The sequence below is a fragment of the Saccostrea cucullata genome, unplaced genomic scaffold, assembly GCF_032062105.1.
Source record: "Saccostrea cucullata isolate Sc308-1 unplaced genomic scaffold, CSIRO_AGI_Scuc_v1 ctg11623, whole genome shotgun sequence".
Classification (NCBI taxonomy): Eukaryota; Metazoa; Mollusca; class Bivalvia; order Ostreida; family Ostreidae; genus Saccostrea; species Saccostrea cuccullata.
In genome coordinates, this window is record NW_026933612.1 from 21,478 (window position 1) to 39,082 (window position 17,605).

Here is a 17,605-nt window from a genome sequence, read left to right on the forward strand (position 1 = left end):
CAGTCTACAACTACTGTATGTTGAAAGATTATGTATGTATTTTACAGACTTAGTAAATCTGATAGAATGGAGGGTAAAAAAATGAGTAAATAGAATTTATCGGATTGGAAGGAAGAGATCTTGATGAGGTAACATTTATAATAATGATGAATCTTAAAGTTGTTGTTTTAAAAACATAATAAGACATGTTTCGTCACTCCTTTCGCAAACGTGATAATCTTATTGATTTCGTCATTGAGAAAGGTACTTAAATATGAAAACCGCTATAATAAGTACAAAATTACATGTACCTCCCTTTGAATGTCAATCAATCGGTTTTTTTTTCTTGAACTCTTCGATTTTATTTTTAAATTTGCTTTTTGGTCGTTTTATCAAAATTGCTCATGCGGTTCTCTTCGGAAATGTGAAAGTAAATGATACACTGTATGTGATAGACAGGCGACAGACAAATACTGATAAGAGACGTTCACTTTAGCTAGGTAAATTAAATCAAAAGAAAAGACTACAGCATCTCATGCATACAATTTAATGAAAATTTAATGCTAATAATTACATTGCACTTAAAATAAAAAACGTTAAGTAGAAACATTAGCAAATATATCTTTTTTAAAAATGAATTTCATACTTTTACATCAAGTCTGTAATTTGTAAAAATGCACTGTAATTTTTCAGTAAACAAAATTATCCTGAATCAGTAATATAACGCAGACTAGACAATTAATGTTCAAGATGATTTCATTTTTCACAGTAATAATAATGCTCGTCAGAGGGAGCGACATTGAAGGTCTTTCCAATATCTGTTGATATTTCTTTAAAACTTGGCCGTCTTCTTGGTTTAGTGTTCCAGCATTTCGTCATTATTCCATAGTAGCTTTAAAAAAATTAAAAAGTCTTTTATTTGAACTATCAAGTGTGCTTATACATATGTTTATAACATATAGAATGCATACATAAACATCTCACTTTTTTAATGTATCCCGAAGTTTATGAAATACTGTGCATTTTCTTCTCCGCTGATGATAATTTTGTCGAATCATATTTTTACTTTTATCTGAATTTAAAAACTGTGAATTGTTGTAATTCGTTTTAAAAAATATATCTCAGAAGTTGTCTTAAAGAAACAGAAAATGTGTGACCGTGTTCTTAGCAATAATAAATCCCATACAAAAGTATGTCAACGGTAATTTTATATTATTTAGAATTGATAAATCTTCATAATGGTTCGTTTTTGTTTATACATTAAATACATTTAATTTTGGAATAATAAAAAGAAGTTAATCATTATTAAATTGAATGAAAAATCTGTGGCCACACCGTTATTTTTTTTTTGTTGGTCGGACCCACATGCTCGTATTTAGACAAAGCTATACAAACAATATTGTTTTCAATTTCCCGCACACAGATATTCTGTGCTATTGTCTGTTCCATTTCCGCTCTTGTTATGTAATTTGATTCTGCGTACGCAAATCAGAAAAAAACACATAATTGTCCGCTCACTTTTTTTTTTTTTTGCGCTCTGCCTTAAAATTTGCATACAAAAAAGTAATAATAGTATTATTAACTAGCCGCTTGCCCGCTCGTACTTTTTTGAAAACAAATGTCAGACGAGGGTGCGTGCCATTACCGGTACATTTTCGAAGTTTTCATTACCGCTACATAGTCATTATCGCTACAAAAACGTTACATTATCGCAATATATATAAAAGTATACATAACCGCTACATTGCCTCTTTCGTTAGGTAGCCACTTTTGCGTGTACAGATTGATTTAAAGTACAACATATATAAATGCAAAAGACATTTTTACCCTCGCTCACCACGGGGAGTTGAAAGTAGGAGACTTTTTTTATAGAATTAATGCTTTATTTAAAATCTATTTAATTTTATAAAGAATCTAAAAAAAAATTAAAGCTTTGAATGTCATTTTATTTTAAAATCCTACATCACATGCTCCTCCAAAAATGTAGAATGGCACGTATATCTCATACAAAAATCATGAACTAGGTATTTAAATACTTGAAACAACATATGATCATATTTTGTACCATACCTGGCTGATTCGAAATGTAGCAGTACCGGTAATGTGTTGTTTTTGGCTAATTCATTATGTAGAGGTAATGAATTACTTTCGAGCAAAAAAAAGAAAACATATAGCTGTCATGATCAGTTGAAAATTTGAAAAAAAAAACAAAATGTAGCGGTAATGAGTTGAAATTTTTGGAGATGTCGCAGTAATGTTGACCTCCCTCCGAAGAACAAGAAATTATACATGTAATTAATTTTTGTGGTCTGATTATTTAAAATTGACTTACAAATTATTAGCAAACTCTGGTCTATCCATCCTATGACCATTATTGACCTGGGTTTGAACATCTCTACCTCGTATTCCAGGATAAGGAGTTTCACCTACATGTGGGAAATACATATCAAAACAAGTCTTAGATTACAAAGAAGCATCGACAATGTTTCTACAAAAGATTTATTTCAAATGAACAAATACTTTTTGACTATTAGATTTATTCCTTAATTTTTTCAGTTGAATGTTACATGCAATATACTAATAAAACATTATTTCTCTAAATATTTTTCTGTGCATGAAATTGGATTGTTAGATATGAAAATATGCATGAATGATTTTCTGGAAGTCGTTGTGAATGGACTAACCCCCTTGCGTTAGTCAGTGCAAGTGATCTTATCCCCGCTCACAAAACTAATTCATAGTTATCCGTATTCATATAATTTTTTTCTTTCATTTTTTATCAATTTAATTAACTGTTGAAAACGCTCGCTCCGTGATCGGGAGGTCGTGAGTTCGTATCTCGGCCTCGACTGACCCAGTCGATGAAATGGGTAGCAACTGTTCCTTCGCCATGCGCTCGGCACTTTGAAGTGAAAGCTGCGGGTCCTTCGGATGAGCCCTTAAAAACCGAGGCCCCGTGTCAGCGGCAGGCGTAGGCATGATAAAGATCCCTCACTGCTCAATGGCACTATAAGGTCTAGTAAAGGATAAAAATCTGCAGTCTTTCATCCGGCAAGTGGTAGCTTTTCCTTATGAGTGAAATATTCTCGAGAGGGACGTTAAACAATATACAATCAATCAATCAACAGTTGAAAACCATAACATCGAGAAAGTTATCGAGATTGCATTTAACCACGACCAGGAGTGTTTCCCTCGCATTTGCCTCGTAAAAAGTTCTGGTCTTGGGCAATTCAAATCTTGCTTAATTCCTTTATCATATGCATTCACTAAATACAAAACAATGTTAAACTTACTTTTTTTTTCCTTTTCATTTTATTGTTTATCCTATTTGTTTCTTCTAAAACTGTGAAATAAATTATACATACCCAAAGCAAATACTTCCCATAAAACAACCCCAAAAGACCACACGTCACTTTTTGTACTGGCTTTTTTCATTGAAGTAAAACACTCTGGTGCTGTCCATTTCACAGGGATTCGTTCCTAGATTATATTAGATTTTGAAATATTTTTGAATATATTTATTCATTTTTTCTCCATGTTTATATAAATAAATAAAGTAGACAATTATCGTAGTACACTCTTAACATTATAATGGAATTTTGATTTAATATCACCTTTTCGTCAGATGTACCACCTCCATCCTCTTCGTTGCTTTGTTGTTGTTGCGGTTCTGGTCCAAATCCATAGATTTTGGGTTCTATGTCATCATTCAGTAGAACATTTCGTGCTGCAAGTCTCCTGTGCACTAGCTGAAAACATGTCGATTTTATAGAATATGTAACATCAAAATTAAATATCGAATCTATTACAGTGGAGCCTCATTCATCCGGACACTTTGGGTCCTAGCCCATTTGTCTGCATCTGTGAAGCGTCCGGATACCTGAGGTGCCATTTAAATAAGACTATATAACTTTAAAAAAAATTATTTCGATGAAATATCGTTCAGAAACTGAAGCTTCAAGATATCTGACGTCCGGATATCTGAAGGTCACTGTACTTTCAAACAAACATATATATTTTTTTTATAAAGAAAGAAAACTGTGACCTTTTTTGTCTCGAGGTAAGCCATTCCCTTCGAGATTCCATAAACAATTCGATATAGCTGTTCGATAATATCCTCTGCCACATTCTTTTGTTGTAATAACCAATCTCGAAGCTGACCTTTTGTACAGTACTCAAAAACCATGTATGGTCCAACTGTAACATATATTTCAGAAAAATATTTCAATGCTTTAAATTCCGTCTTCCACAATTAAAAAAATTTAAGATTTTATTTTTAATTCAAAAAGTTATTTGAAATTGTCTGACGAACTTTAAATACATTCAGTTTTTAGTTAATTCTCTGTATCGCATAAAATAAAATGTATATTTATGGAATTTCCATTACTTCTTGTCTTACTAGCTCTTTAATCAAACGTGTTAAAGTCCAGTTTATTTGCAATTGTCTTGCTTAATGAGAATTTACTACATAGGTATTCGAATCAAAAATGCATGTTAATCTTTCTCTTTTTATTACTATGCTTTTTGTTCATTGATTTTCTTGTGATTTTTAAGGACAAAATATAATGTAGCAATTGTATTCCATAACTGAATGGTGACATACATGTGTCATTATCGATGACAGCACCAATGAAGTGAATGATGTTTGGGTGTTCCCCGACTTCTTTTCCGAAAAAATTCATCTTTGCTCTCATCATCAGCATGTTTTCCTCAGTATATCCACCTAAAATAAGGCAGTTTGATAAATATTTTGCATACATTTCAATTCATAAAATATTGTACAATATAATTACATATTTTTATGAAATAAACTAAATAAAGATAACAAATGTGGGATATATATGTAAATCCGAATGTTGTTCTACCGAAGCTAATTGAAAATACTATGCTTTTTTAATGATCATGTTGCTTTTAATTCAAATGCATTTACATTTTGCATCTCTAAATGCATATAATATCATGGGTAAACTATAGTTACATACAGTATATGCTATATCGTGTAAACATACTTTTCAGAGTCTTTGCGACCACGATTTGTTTAGCTTTGTTATTTTTTTCTCGGTATCTGGCCTTATATATGTCTGCAAATCTTCCACTCGTTAACAAGACGTCTAGCACAATATCGGAACTCGGTAAAATCCATCCTTCGGTATTACTTAGTTCCATTTGGCCGTAGATATAAATGTCATCCATATCATTGCCATGATTCTGAAAACGAAATATTAGGTGACTGAAGAAGACAATAACACATATATGAAATTACACATGTTTACTTTCTAGACCTGTGAGTTTAAATGTAAATTTTAAATTGTGGAATCGTTTTAGGAATATGATTTATAAACAAAATTACTAACAGCTGAAAATCGATTAGCAAAAGTCTTTCGAACTGAAGTAGCACGGCGTCGAATGTCTTCTCGTACAACTGACAGACGTCCAAGTCGCCAAAGGACAACCATCACAACAATTATGACAACAAGTATAAAAAACCCTGAAACCATTTTTGACATAATAATTGATATTGTTTTTACATGTAAATAATTTAAACTATAAATGTCAAATGAAGCTGATTTTATCTTTTTCAAAAGGTTCCAATACATTTTTTTTTCTGTTTTTAGACAGATGATTAAGTTATTTCATATGAATTATTTTTAATAAAAAATATACATCAATTTATTTTCAATTGTTATTTTGCTCTTGGTAAATTTATCGGAAATTACATTCCGTTTAAGGCAAAACGAGTTTTTACCTGCTGACATTCCAGCTATGGCAGAAACACTGAGAGCTAGTGGTGATTTGATTGTTTTGAAATGGAGAAATACGGGATCACTTCTTTCATTTCCGTACTCTGTAATAAAAGATAATGTATAATTTGTTTCCGGTTCAAGCCCCGTCAGATCCACCCAGTTTGCATCCTTGTCAATAAATCGGGTCTCTGTTTGTCCACTGGATGAACGGTATTGAAGGATAATCTTCGATCTTTCATAACAAGTTGGGGAAACGGTCCATTTCAGACGAACACTGTTGTCATACGTTGCTAATACAGTCAAATTCATGGGACCAGTATCTAGAAAATGTGTTTTATATAAAAATATGATAAGACAGTTAAATACTACATGTACATCTTGTTAAGTATGATCTTTAAGTCAGACGTAAGATATATCAATATCGTTGCTTCTTGATTATATATATCTATATATAGATACATGAAGATAAAACAAACAGAAAGAAAGAAACATAAACTTACACTCATCCATACCGTCAAGTGAAGCTATGTCTATTACCTGCAAAGAATATTCAAATATTCTCATATCTATTACAATCAAAACAAGTTTTATGCAATTACTGCTGAAATTTCATCAAATGTTATTTCGTACGAATGTATATGCATTATCATACCACTTTTTTATACTGAATAGTTTCCATTGCGTTGTTATACACAGTTATATTTACGAAAACAAACTCTTTGTTGAATTTTTCCTTTGACACAACCATCCAGCAATTGTTTATGTCAATAGAGTGACTATAATAATAGTAATTTCCCATTGGTAGCTTGTATCCTTCTCTACCCACATGCATCTAAATACAATTAAATTTCGTTATTGACATTTTTTATATGGAATCTTTCAAAAGTTCCAATGTGTTTGAATAAAAGTTTCATTATCTAGATTGTGCCTTAAATGAGCAGTACAGTTACAGTGTATTTTAAGTTTGCCAAAGAAATATAACAAGTATATATATATATATATATATATATATATATATATATATATATATATATATATATATATATATATATATATATATATATATATATATATATAAGTAAAATATTTTTTAAAAAAAAGAAACACGGAATGTACATTACTTGGTTTTCAATAAAGAATAAGATATTCCTCTCTGAAACATTCAATCCAAAAATTAAATTTATACTTCTGGTTAACAAATGTAACAAATATAAATCATACATCAGTTTTATTTCCTGGGATGTCACTTTCATGGAATATTTGGTTGCTGCTGTTTGCTAGTAATTCAAAGTGAATTTTATGAATACCACTCTCTCTATCAAATGTGTCGATCTGCAATCTGAGGAAATAATTGAACAGTGAATGAATAACACATTGTATTTTGTATTTAAACAAAATATTATACTATTTAATACAATAAATATATAAAACTTCCTTACCTACTTGAAAAATCATACGTAGCAGTTTTTAAGTTGGGTATAAATTTAACATCTGAATCTTTTATTTTCTCTGGTGGACTTGAATCAAAAAATATTTTTGCTAAGTCGACTTTTATATTCCCCATGACGTCAGTTGCTTTAACCCAGAAATAAATCGCGTCTCCATCTTTCCTTTCAGTAGAGAATGTTTGACTTTCGGAAATATTGTCAGCTACTGGGTGCCAAAAATTAGGTGTTCCGTTACCTTGATTTCCATTTCTAAAAGAATATTCAAATTTCACAATACCATGAATGTTTGGTATTCTGCGCATTGTTCTTTTCCCTGTGTTATCGTCAAGTTCTTGTGGAACTTTTTTTTCATATTTTGTCAGGTGGTCAAAATTTTGATATTGTGCAACTTGATTCAAAAGTTTATTTTTATCGTGAAATTTGTTTTCAAAGTGTCCTTTCCATGACATCGTAATGTCATTTGTAAGACTATTTTGCCACTTGAAGTTCGTTTCTTCTTCTGCACTTGTTGCAATGAATGATGAACTCGACAGTGTGATGTTTGATGATGGGTCATACAATACCAAGGTGCGAGCGTACTGTGTATTGTTGGCATTGTCTATTACGTTTAAAATAAAGGAATACATCCCAGGCTGTTTGGGAGTGTACTGATGGTTATAACTTGACTTTGTTGCATTGAAGGATATCTCTTCAAATGGGTTCCACGGATTAGATTCAGTAAGGTATGTTGTATTCGGTTTTAGTAAATAAACCTGCAGTTTGTATTCTCGAATACCTGAGAGATCATCGAACCATTTGTTCCAAGAAAGCATTATTGGATACTTTAGTTTAAATAAAGAAGAAAAAAAATTATATCATAAAGAATCGAAGCATAGAGTGTATTAAGCGTCTTTAAACAGAGATGTATATGAAATTGGCAGTTAAATGGTAAACATACTTAAATATTCATTGAAACAATACCATTTGTGAGCAAAACAAACACACAGTTTATTAGAGGTTGGATCAGGTGCGACGGAGGAGGAATTAACCCCAATGTACATACATGTATATTTAATGTGCTTGCTTATTTTAACAAAAGTATGATTGACGTTTCTCAGATAGAAAAAAATGCTCTATTACAAGGTTAAAATGTTTCTCTTGCAAAATAAAATGTTAATTTTTGTAGGAAATTATTTCTATACATTTATTTATTTATGTAAAGAATTGTCTAACTTGGGAAAACATTTTTTACAAACCTTGGTTATATCTTCCCTTACATCCAATGCTGTTGTCTCACATGGGTCTCTTTGAGGACAATGACGGGGCTTCTCAAAGTCAAATCGAAACATTGTAGATTTCGTAGAACTTTGCCCGATGAATGTGTCCTTATTGCGATCATCTATAGTTGGCCCTATTATTTCTCGATATCCCCCATTTTCCGCTATAACTGTTATTGTTAAACTGTGTTTAAAACAGAAAAAAATGTGTAATTTAAAATGAAATTTTAAAAAAAAATGTCTGTGATACAAGCTGTAAAATCAAACACATATTCACTTTGATTTGTTTATAAATATGAATGTTAATAAAAGTGCACCTTTAAAAATTGTTTAGATGCCTTCTCCCCTACGAATGGCTAAAAATGACTGACTCAAAACTCTTTCTTAACTTTAATCTCAGACATTTTTTTTCCTTTAATTTGTGACTGAAGTTTTGTTTCATTAAGGTGTGCATGTATGTAGAGATTTTCTGAGAAGAAAAAGATCCCAGTCTACCTACTGACCCATTTTCTAAACCTTGAATCGGGAAAAGGCAAACAAAATTGTTATTAAAATTGTGTAATTGATTTCATTACTTGTCGCCGTTTTCCAGAAGTCTGTCAAAGTTTTCAGCTGTGAAGTTACACTCAAAAGTATCTTCATTAGGATTGAGAGAGTTTGGTTGGTTATTGCAATCAGTTTTGCGATCCTTGCTCAGGAAAGGTTGGTTTGGATCTGATAAAATAGAAAAAAATGCATATAAATGAATTTCACTTATGTACGTTTCATTTCGTGCTTACTTTAACTCATTTTCATTTTCTGGTGAATATTGAATCCTACTAATTCAAAAACAAATAAAAAATGATTCTTTTATAATTAAATTCGTCAAAGCAGAAGGTTTATATTGGACATTTGCGAAGAGTGCTAATGTAAACAGTGTACGGCTTACTTTTACATCTTGACGATATACGGAAGCTCCATTGCGATAAAAAAAACAATTAGTTCAATATTTTAATGAACGAAAATAGCTGGCAAAAACAATGCAGCTTTACGTGGCACATGAAGCTCCTGATGACTACCTTACCCTCAAATATCAACCTTTACATGCTTGTGCCCGAAACACCATATTTCTTATCTATTACCAATTCTGAACCTCCATACATGACACAGGTTAAATGTCGAAGAATAAAGTCAACTGTAAAAATCAGTGCTCTTTGCAAAAGTTCAATACTTATAATTAACAGCAGGGTTGATCGTGTTCAAGCCAAGAAAACTTATATATTCTATCCGTAGAACGAACTCCATTAATGTAGAATTAATGTTTATATGTTATTCTTCCCCAGGGAGATGTGTGCGATGCAATTAAAGTCCGCAATTTTGAGGGAGGGATCCTAAATTTTACTGGTTTAAATTATAGGTTGAATACTTATTATCTAAAAGCGTTTACATCCCCCCAACCTTTTATTTATTTTTTTTTTGGATGGGGGGGGGGTGCCCATCTAAATTTAATGTTGTTAAAAAGAAAATGATAAAGAAAATAAAATTAATTTTTATAAAGTAGTTTTACAGTAAAAATAACGAACCTTTCGATTTGTTACGTATTTCCATAACAAAATATTTTTCTTTAAATGAACATCGGGTACGAAGAACTTGGTAGTTAAGGAAGTACCGCAACAAATTATATATAAAATGGTTTCAAATTTTCGAAAGTTAACATCATTTCCTGGTTAAGTAAAATGGAAAAGAGTACTAAATGGGTAAAGCTAACCTGATTTGGTATGTAAAAATTTTCATTTTAAAGAAAAAGAAATAAATGTTTAAACAAGAGGCCCATGGGCCACATCGCTCACCTGAGAAACTTTGACCATTCTGTTCTTTATCAGATTTCACCCTTGTTATACATAATGCATCCCCACCCTACCCCACTGATCATAATTTAGACATTTTGAAATCTACACTACCCCATGATCCTTCCATGGGCACATATGTTTCAGCTTTTTGGCCCAGTGGTTCCCAATAAGAAGATTTTCAAAGATTTTTCCTATATATTTCTATGTAAAACTTTGATTCCCTATAATGGCCCCGCCCTTCCCCCGAGGGTCATGATTCCTACAATTTAGAATTTACACTACCCCAGAATGCTTCCACATAAGCTTCACTTTTTCTGGCCCAGTGGTTCTTGAGAAGAGGAGTTTCAAAGATTTTTCCTATATATTTCTATGTAAAAATTTGATACCCCATTGTGGCCCCGCCCTTTCCCTGGGGGTCATGATTTGAACAATTTAGAATCTACATTTTACCAGGATGCTTCCACACAAGTTTCAGCTTTTCTGGCCCAGTGGTTCTTGAGAAGAAGAGTTTCAAAGATTTTTCCTATATATTTCTATGTAAAAATTTGATACCCCATTGTGGCCCCGCCCTTTCCCTGGGGGTCATGATTTGAAAAATTTAGAATCTACACTATACCAGGATGCTTCCACATAAGTTTCAGCTTTTTCTGGCCCAGTGGTTCTTGAGAAGAAGATTTTCAAAGATTTTTCCTATATATTTCTATATAAAACTTTGATTCCCCATTGTGGCCCCACCCATCCCCCGGGGGCCATGATTTGAACAATTTAGAATCTACATTATACCAGGATGCTTCCACATAAGTTTCAGCTTTTCTGGCCCAGTGGTTCTTGAGAAGAAGATTTTCAAAGAATTTGCCTATATATTTCTATGTAAAACTTTGATTCCCCAATGTGGCCCCGCCCTTTCCCTTGGGGTCATGATTTGAACAATTTAGGATCTACATTATACCAGGATGCTTCCACATAAGTTTCAGCTTTTCTGGCCCAGTGGTTCTTGAGAAGAAGATTTTCAAAGAATTTTCCTATATATTTCTATGTAAAACTTTGATTCCCCATTGTGGCCCCGCCCTTCCCCCGGGGGTCATGATTTGAACAATTTAGAATCTACACTATACCAGGATGCTTCCATATAAGTTTCAGCTTTTCTGGCCCAGTGGTTCTTGAGAAGAAGATTTTCAAAGATTTTTCCTATATATTTCTATGTAAAACTTTCATTCCCCATTGTGGCCCCGCCCTTCCCCCGGGGGTCATGATTTGAATAATTTAGAATCTACACTACCCCAGGATGCTTCCACATAAATTTCAGCTTTACTGGCCCAGTGGTTCTTGAGAAGAAGATTTTTTAATGACCCCACCCTATTTTTGTCTTTTCTTGATTATCTCCCCTTGCGAGGGGATATGTCCCTTCATTTTTACAATTTAAATTCCCCTTTACCCAAGGATGCTTTGTACCAAGTTTGGTCAAAATTGGCCAAGTGGTTCTTGAGAAGAAGTCGAAAATGTGAAAAGTTTACAGACGGACGGACAGACAGACAGACGGACGGACAGACGGACAGACAGACGGACGGACGACGGACAAAATGTGATCAGAAAAGCTCACTTGAGCCTTCGGCTCAGGTGAGCTAAAAAATGATGTAATGTAGCTATATTATTGACTCAATCGCTTTGAAAAAAATGGACGGGATTTCTTAGCATGTAATATATAAAGTGTATTACTATATTATTTTACCATTCCTGCCCACTTTTTGTAGGGTTATTTGTATTTTTCCTGCAACAATTCCAAATTTAGAGTTTGTAATATAATTTGGAAGTGCCAGGTCTTCTGGTTCATTAAAGAATGCTGAAAAAACAACGTTGATGTAATTGTAATCCTTTTGATTGAGCCACAGTGTATCTACTTTAGTAGTGTTTGGTTCGGATGAATCCGTCATAAAGCGATAGAGTTCTCTCTTCAGTCCAGTTCTTTCAATATTGGCAAGAATAGACGTACATCGAGTAATTGTTGGGCTTCTTCTTGAAGTCACTGTTAAAAGATAATATTTTTAACTGGTTTCATTATATTGCAACATTTTGAGGGATGGTTATACTATATATCTAAATCCAAGAGATTAAAAAAAAGGACATCAAATGAGATCAACGGCCATCTCATTCTAATACTCATTTCAATTATGTTCATTTTCATATAAAAGACTCCATTGAATTTGAGATTCAAACGAATTTTTTTAACAAATGTATAATTTTATTCATTGTTGAAAGTACGAAAAAAAATTTTAAAAAATGACGTTTCAAAATAAGAGTAATATATTTTTTTTTATTTTGGCAGAGATTATCCTTTTTGATAGTTGTTTTAGGAAAGATTTTTTCACTGACTTTGGAATATTTTATATTCATAAGATACTGATATCGTACCATATATTGATATTTGATGTTTATTATATAAAAAGGATGATAAGACCTAGCTGCTATCTTGGGCCCCTTTTTTACGATGTATTGTATGTATTTAAGTTACATCGATTATGATATTTTTCAAACATGAGTGAATAAATTTGACGCCTTCTAAATAGTTTCAAATAGTTCCGACAAATTTTAATTTATAAAAAAAATCCCCGCATTATCTTTGTCTTTTTGAAACCCTCTGACATCCGGTCTGGTTTTTAACAATATGTTTTTTTCATGAAAAGATAATAGGCGGGTCTTAGTGCAATAGGGGAATATGTATATCCGGTGAATCTTCCTTATATGGTTACTGTTACAAGTATTACTGTATACGGGGTTATTTTTGCCCTATGCTATTTTCGCCCTTTCACGCTTGAAAACAATTTGGCCTTGATTTAGAGTTGCCCAGTCGTAGTTGTGTTTAAGAAATTTTACTGCATACTTTAAACTCGTCCCGTTTTAAAATAGCCCAATGAGGATAAGGAGAAAGGGGCGAAAATAAAAGGAGACGAGAATTTCCCTGTATACAGTTTTTCGCACAAAGTCGCTTACCGAGAACAATTGTCCGATTCAAATGATAGAACCTCAGAACATGCTGGTTTACATTTAATCACAGGCACGTGGTTTAGGTGAATTGACATATCTCAACTACATTTCAAACTTTTTCAGTTAAGGACTATTTAATCTGGTTTTACATAATTATACGCATGGAACCTGAGTGTTTGGGCCAGAAAGGGACATGAAAATTCTGATTCTTTGGAATTCTCGGGAATACATAAAGACCTAGCAAATTGCTATCCAAAAGCTTAACAAAATTAAACTTTGTGATTTTTATTTATCAATTGCTTGTAAATGTGAGCTTGGAATTTGTAGATTTATGGCTGTGCCTCAAAAGCATTTATCGGAAAGGAGGTAAAAAAAAGCCTAAACTTTTTCCCCATGCATAAATTCTCTATAGTATTTTTCAGATACTCACTAGTGATGCATCTCGTTAAGTAGATTTTTAGAAAGTATCGACAGTGCTTCGATTAGCATATGATTTTTTTTCTTACGTTAGAAATTATCTTTCTTCAATAAAATAAAAAGACTGTTTACTAAAACTCATCTCAAATAGATCTACACATTGTACATTTGTCCTACTTGTCTTGCAGCGCTGTAATCCATCCTGACCAGAAAACCCTTCGTAGCACTGACACGTCACAGAATCCTTGCATGTCCCAGGAAAACAGGGGGAATGGTAAGAACATTCGGCTTTAAAAAGGAGCATGATATTAAGGTATCGTTATAATTAAACACAATGGCCATCATCTTACAGGTGCTAAATAGTGCTTACAATCTTATCATAAAAAGTTATTTATCATTTGTATATTATCATCATAATGCTGTACTATTAGTTTTATTATTTGTAGAATTTAATAAAAATGAATGTGCAAAGAAAACATGTTTTTTATACATAAAAAAAACTAACGTGTTTCGCAATGCTTTCCTGTATAAGCCTTCCTGCATGAACATGTGTCGGGGTAAATGCATGTACCACCGTTTTGACATTGTGGATTGCAAACAGCTGTAATAATGAAACATTTTTTTAAAGTATTAGCCATGTCTGGGACATGTGTAGTCCAAGTGATATATATATATATATATATATATATATATATATATATATATATATATATATATATATATATATATATATATATATATATGAATGTTATAACATGGATCATTTTAATGTTATAGTATGTATAAGAAAGAGATACTTACGTGTATTGCAGTCCCCTCCTTGATAGGTACTCGGACATACACACTGTCTTGATTGAGAGCAAGTCCCTCCATTCAAACATGGAGGATTGCAAATGGCTGAAAAATCAAATATTGTTTTAGAGAAAATGAAATACATAATATTTTTATGAAGTTTAACTTTCACGTTATCCTTCGATTTCAAATGCATTTCATCAATTGTTAGCCAGATTTGTTTTATACAAATTGAAACCACGTCCTATGGCAGGATTTTTAAAAATACAGTCTTCTCCGGATATATTGAAATTCAGGGGACTATGCAATTTTTTTCAATATATCCGTAATTCAATATAAGCGAAATCGTGAAGCCGCCATTTTTAAAAGTTCAATCCCGATCTAAAATAAAGAAGAACAAACCCGAACACATTAGTTTTGTCACCTTTTATTTACAATAGTGAACAGAATACATAGAATATGAGTCCTTGAAAGTTTAAATAATTTTTTTTATTTCTATTTAATTGATAAGACAATCTTCAACCTGAATATTCCTCGATCGCATTTATTTACGTTTCGGAGAACAATCACCGCACTTAAACGGTTGAGCTGCTTGTATGTCATCGGAAGTGTACTCGGGTTAATCCCTTAGCTATTTCGAATTTAGGCATACATGTATAAAAAGCCATTACCAGTACGCATTTAATTTCAATGTTATCTTTTTTTTTCTTGATCCGTGGGGTTACAATATTACGTTTAGCTGTTTAGCCACAATATGTCCGTATTATGTACTTGGATGCAAAGATTTTAAAAGAAAAGTTTTTTTTAATAGCACGCAGTATAAAAACATATAGATTGGAAACTTAATTATTCACACCTTAGTACATCTTCTAATACAAAGAATATCAGAGGTGAAAACTGGGGATTTATTTCTATTTCAAAATAAGCGGAATTCCAAAATAGAAGATTTCAATATAAGTGGAGTAAGGAAATTTGAAATGAAAATGTCAGTCATTGCCGTCATGCACGATAGGAATGCTTTTTTTTACAGATGTAATGTCAGTGTAGTGTCAGGTCTGAATTGGTTCCGAACGTGTACTTTATCATTATTTGTGGAGAGCAAATAATAAGGTTTCCTTTTGCAAATCCTTGATTTTTTTCTTATTTCCTGCCGCATCGATTTACTGTCTTACTGACCTAAAGGGTTACTACCAAAGCAAAAATTTTAGAAGGAAATGATTTATTGATTCAACCTAGTTTGAAAGCCTAGATTATTTTTATTTTATTTATTTTTTTGAAATATTTCGAAATAATTGATATTATTGGTATCACTAGATAGATTATAGTATTGATTAATAAAGAAAAACACAATCCGGACGTATGATCGACCAGCATTTCCGGTGCATGAAATAGAAAGCCTTGATTTATTTCATAAATAAATCAAATTTCAATAAATAATTTGATAAATTAAAGGAATATACTTTAATACTTTAAATAATTTAGTATCATTTTACATATGTAAGTATAATGTACAATGTTCCAGTAGGTGTTCTAAGTTCACGTGAAAATTAGTGCAGATTGGTAAAACAAATAGAAAACACATCCCTAAATATATCAGTTAAGACTAAAAAAAATAATCAAATTTTACTGGTCGGAACATTTTTTGGTTGATTGAATTGAACCATTGCTGGATACATCAAACAATTTCAATGACAAAATATAGCGTCAGTATTTCTACACATAAAAATGTATGAATAATTCTTGCTAAAACAAATAAATGCTAATTGTATGGGATCCCAATGATCTTAAAATATCATTTTGTTGATGTGTTGATACTTATCTATGAAAAAGGCGAATTATTCCTAGAATATACTTCCGTGTCAGCTGGTTACAGGTATTAGAATGCGGAAAAGTTATTTACACATCTTCAAAATGTACGTGCACAAATAAATAATGCCTAATGAAGGATTTTTTTTCCTTAGCAAACATTGGAATACGGAGGGAATCTCTTGCGTAAATGATAAAAGTTTATTTATCCGTAAGAGATTTGATTTAAAAAATACATGTATATGAGTTAAAATAACTCTTTTTCATCACTTACGATCTCTGCATTTAGGACCACTGTACATGCCCGTTGGACAACTACATGTATTTGGACTTACACATTGGCCTCCATTCTCACAAACTGGATCACATATTGCTGAAAACATTGAGATTCTTTATAAATGATTAAATATTATTATATAACATATTTTAAACATTGTCATTATAAGTTAAGGAATTTACAATCAACTCAAAAATACCTAATATTAATCTTCTTATACATCATAAGTTTACTGTTTTGAAACAAGTTCTCATGATTTCATTTAAATTGTCTTTACGTGTATTGCAGCGTCCACCAGTGTAACCCGGGTAGCAAAGGCAAAAGCCAGGACGTATACAGATTCCGTGCTCACAGCTAGGATCACAGATAGCTGTAATCAAAAATTAGAAACTCTCATGTGAACACTTTTGACTGTAAAAAACATACACATAAAAAGATTGTTGTAAACAACAATTATAATACAAAGTCACATTTGTAATTTACAACATCTAAAAAAAAAAATTAAAATGACCCTCTGCAAACTTGATATTTTCTTTTATTTATTATGTTTTTTTTTCTTACGTGATTCACAGGCATTTCCGGTATACCCACTCCAACATTTGCAGACTTCAGGAGCTTTACAGCTACCATGACCATGACAATTATTGGTGCATATAGCTAAATTAAAATATATAGAGCTGGTAAATAAAAGGGGTTTTAAATGTTACGTAGTTTGATAGGGATTTCTTATATTCCAAACTCTGAATCATGAAATTTTATTGTTGATTTTTCTTGCAATCACATGACGGTATGATCCGACTTTCCGGATCACCACAGTGGTTTTCTGAATCCTAATTGCCTCTCTCTGAATCTTTCATTAGGTTTTTAATTCTTGCGCATTAAAAAATCCTAGAAAAATTGCTTTGTTTTATTAATTAAAGGAAACGCGAAGAATCTGACGACCCGCGCCTGTCAATAATAAGGATAAAACATTTTGATATTTTAAGGAGTGTCAAAAATCTTCTTTCACGAGTAAAATTAATTTCATATTCGGTTGGTTGAATAAAGTGTCGTTGACATGTGCGAATCAGCAGAC

General features: G+C 32.1%; 1 protein-coding gene across 1 annotated transcript; it reads right to left on the reverse strand.

The window, feature by feature from the left end:
- Positions 1-646: 646 nt before the first annotated feature.
- LOC134238745 (uncharacterized) lies at positions 647-17,187 on the reverse strand (the record flags this gene model as incomplete). Its single annotated transcript, XM_062720867.1, has 22 exons — positions 647-871; positions 2,312-2,405; positions 3,345-3,459; positions 3,594-3,728; positions 4,025-4,176; positions 4,583-4,702; positions 4,989-5,187; positions 5,334-5,467; positions 5,726-6,043; positions 6,224-6,260; positions 6,376-6,555; positions 6,945-7,062; positions 7,163-7,992; positions 8,407-8,611; positions 9,003-9,141; positions 11,986-12,279; positions 13,833-13,943; positions 14,161-14,256; positions 14,457-14,552; positions 16,528-16,626; positions 16,808-16,900; positions 17,092-17,187. Coding segments are annotated over 22 exons (3,797 nt in total), but the record flags the coding sequence as incomplete, so codon positions are not given.
- Positions 17,188-17,605: the final 418 nt, after the last annotated feature.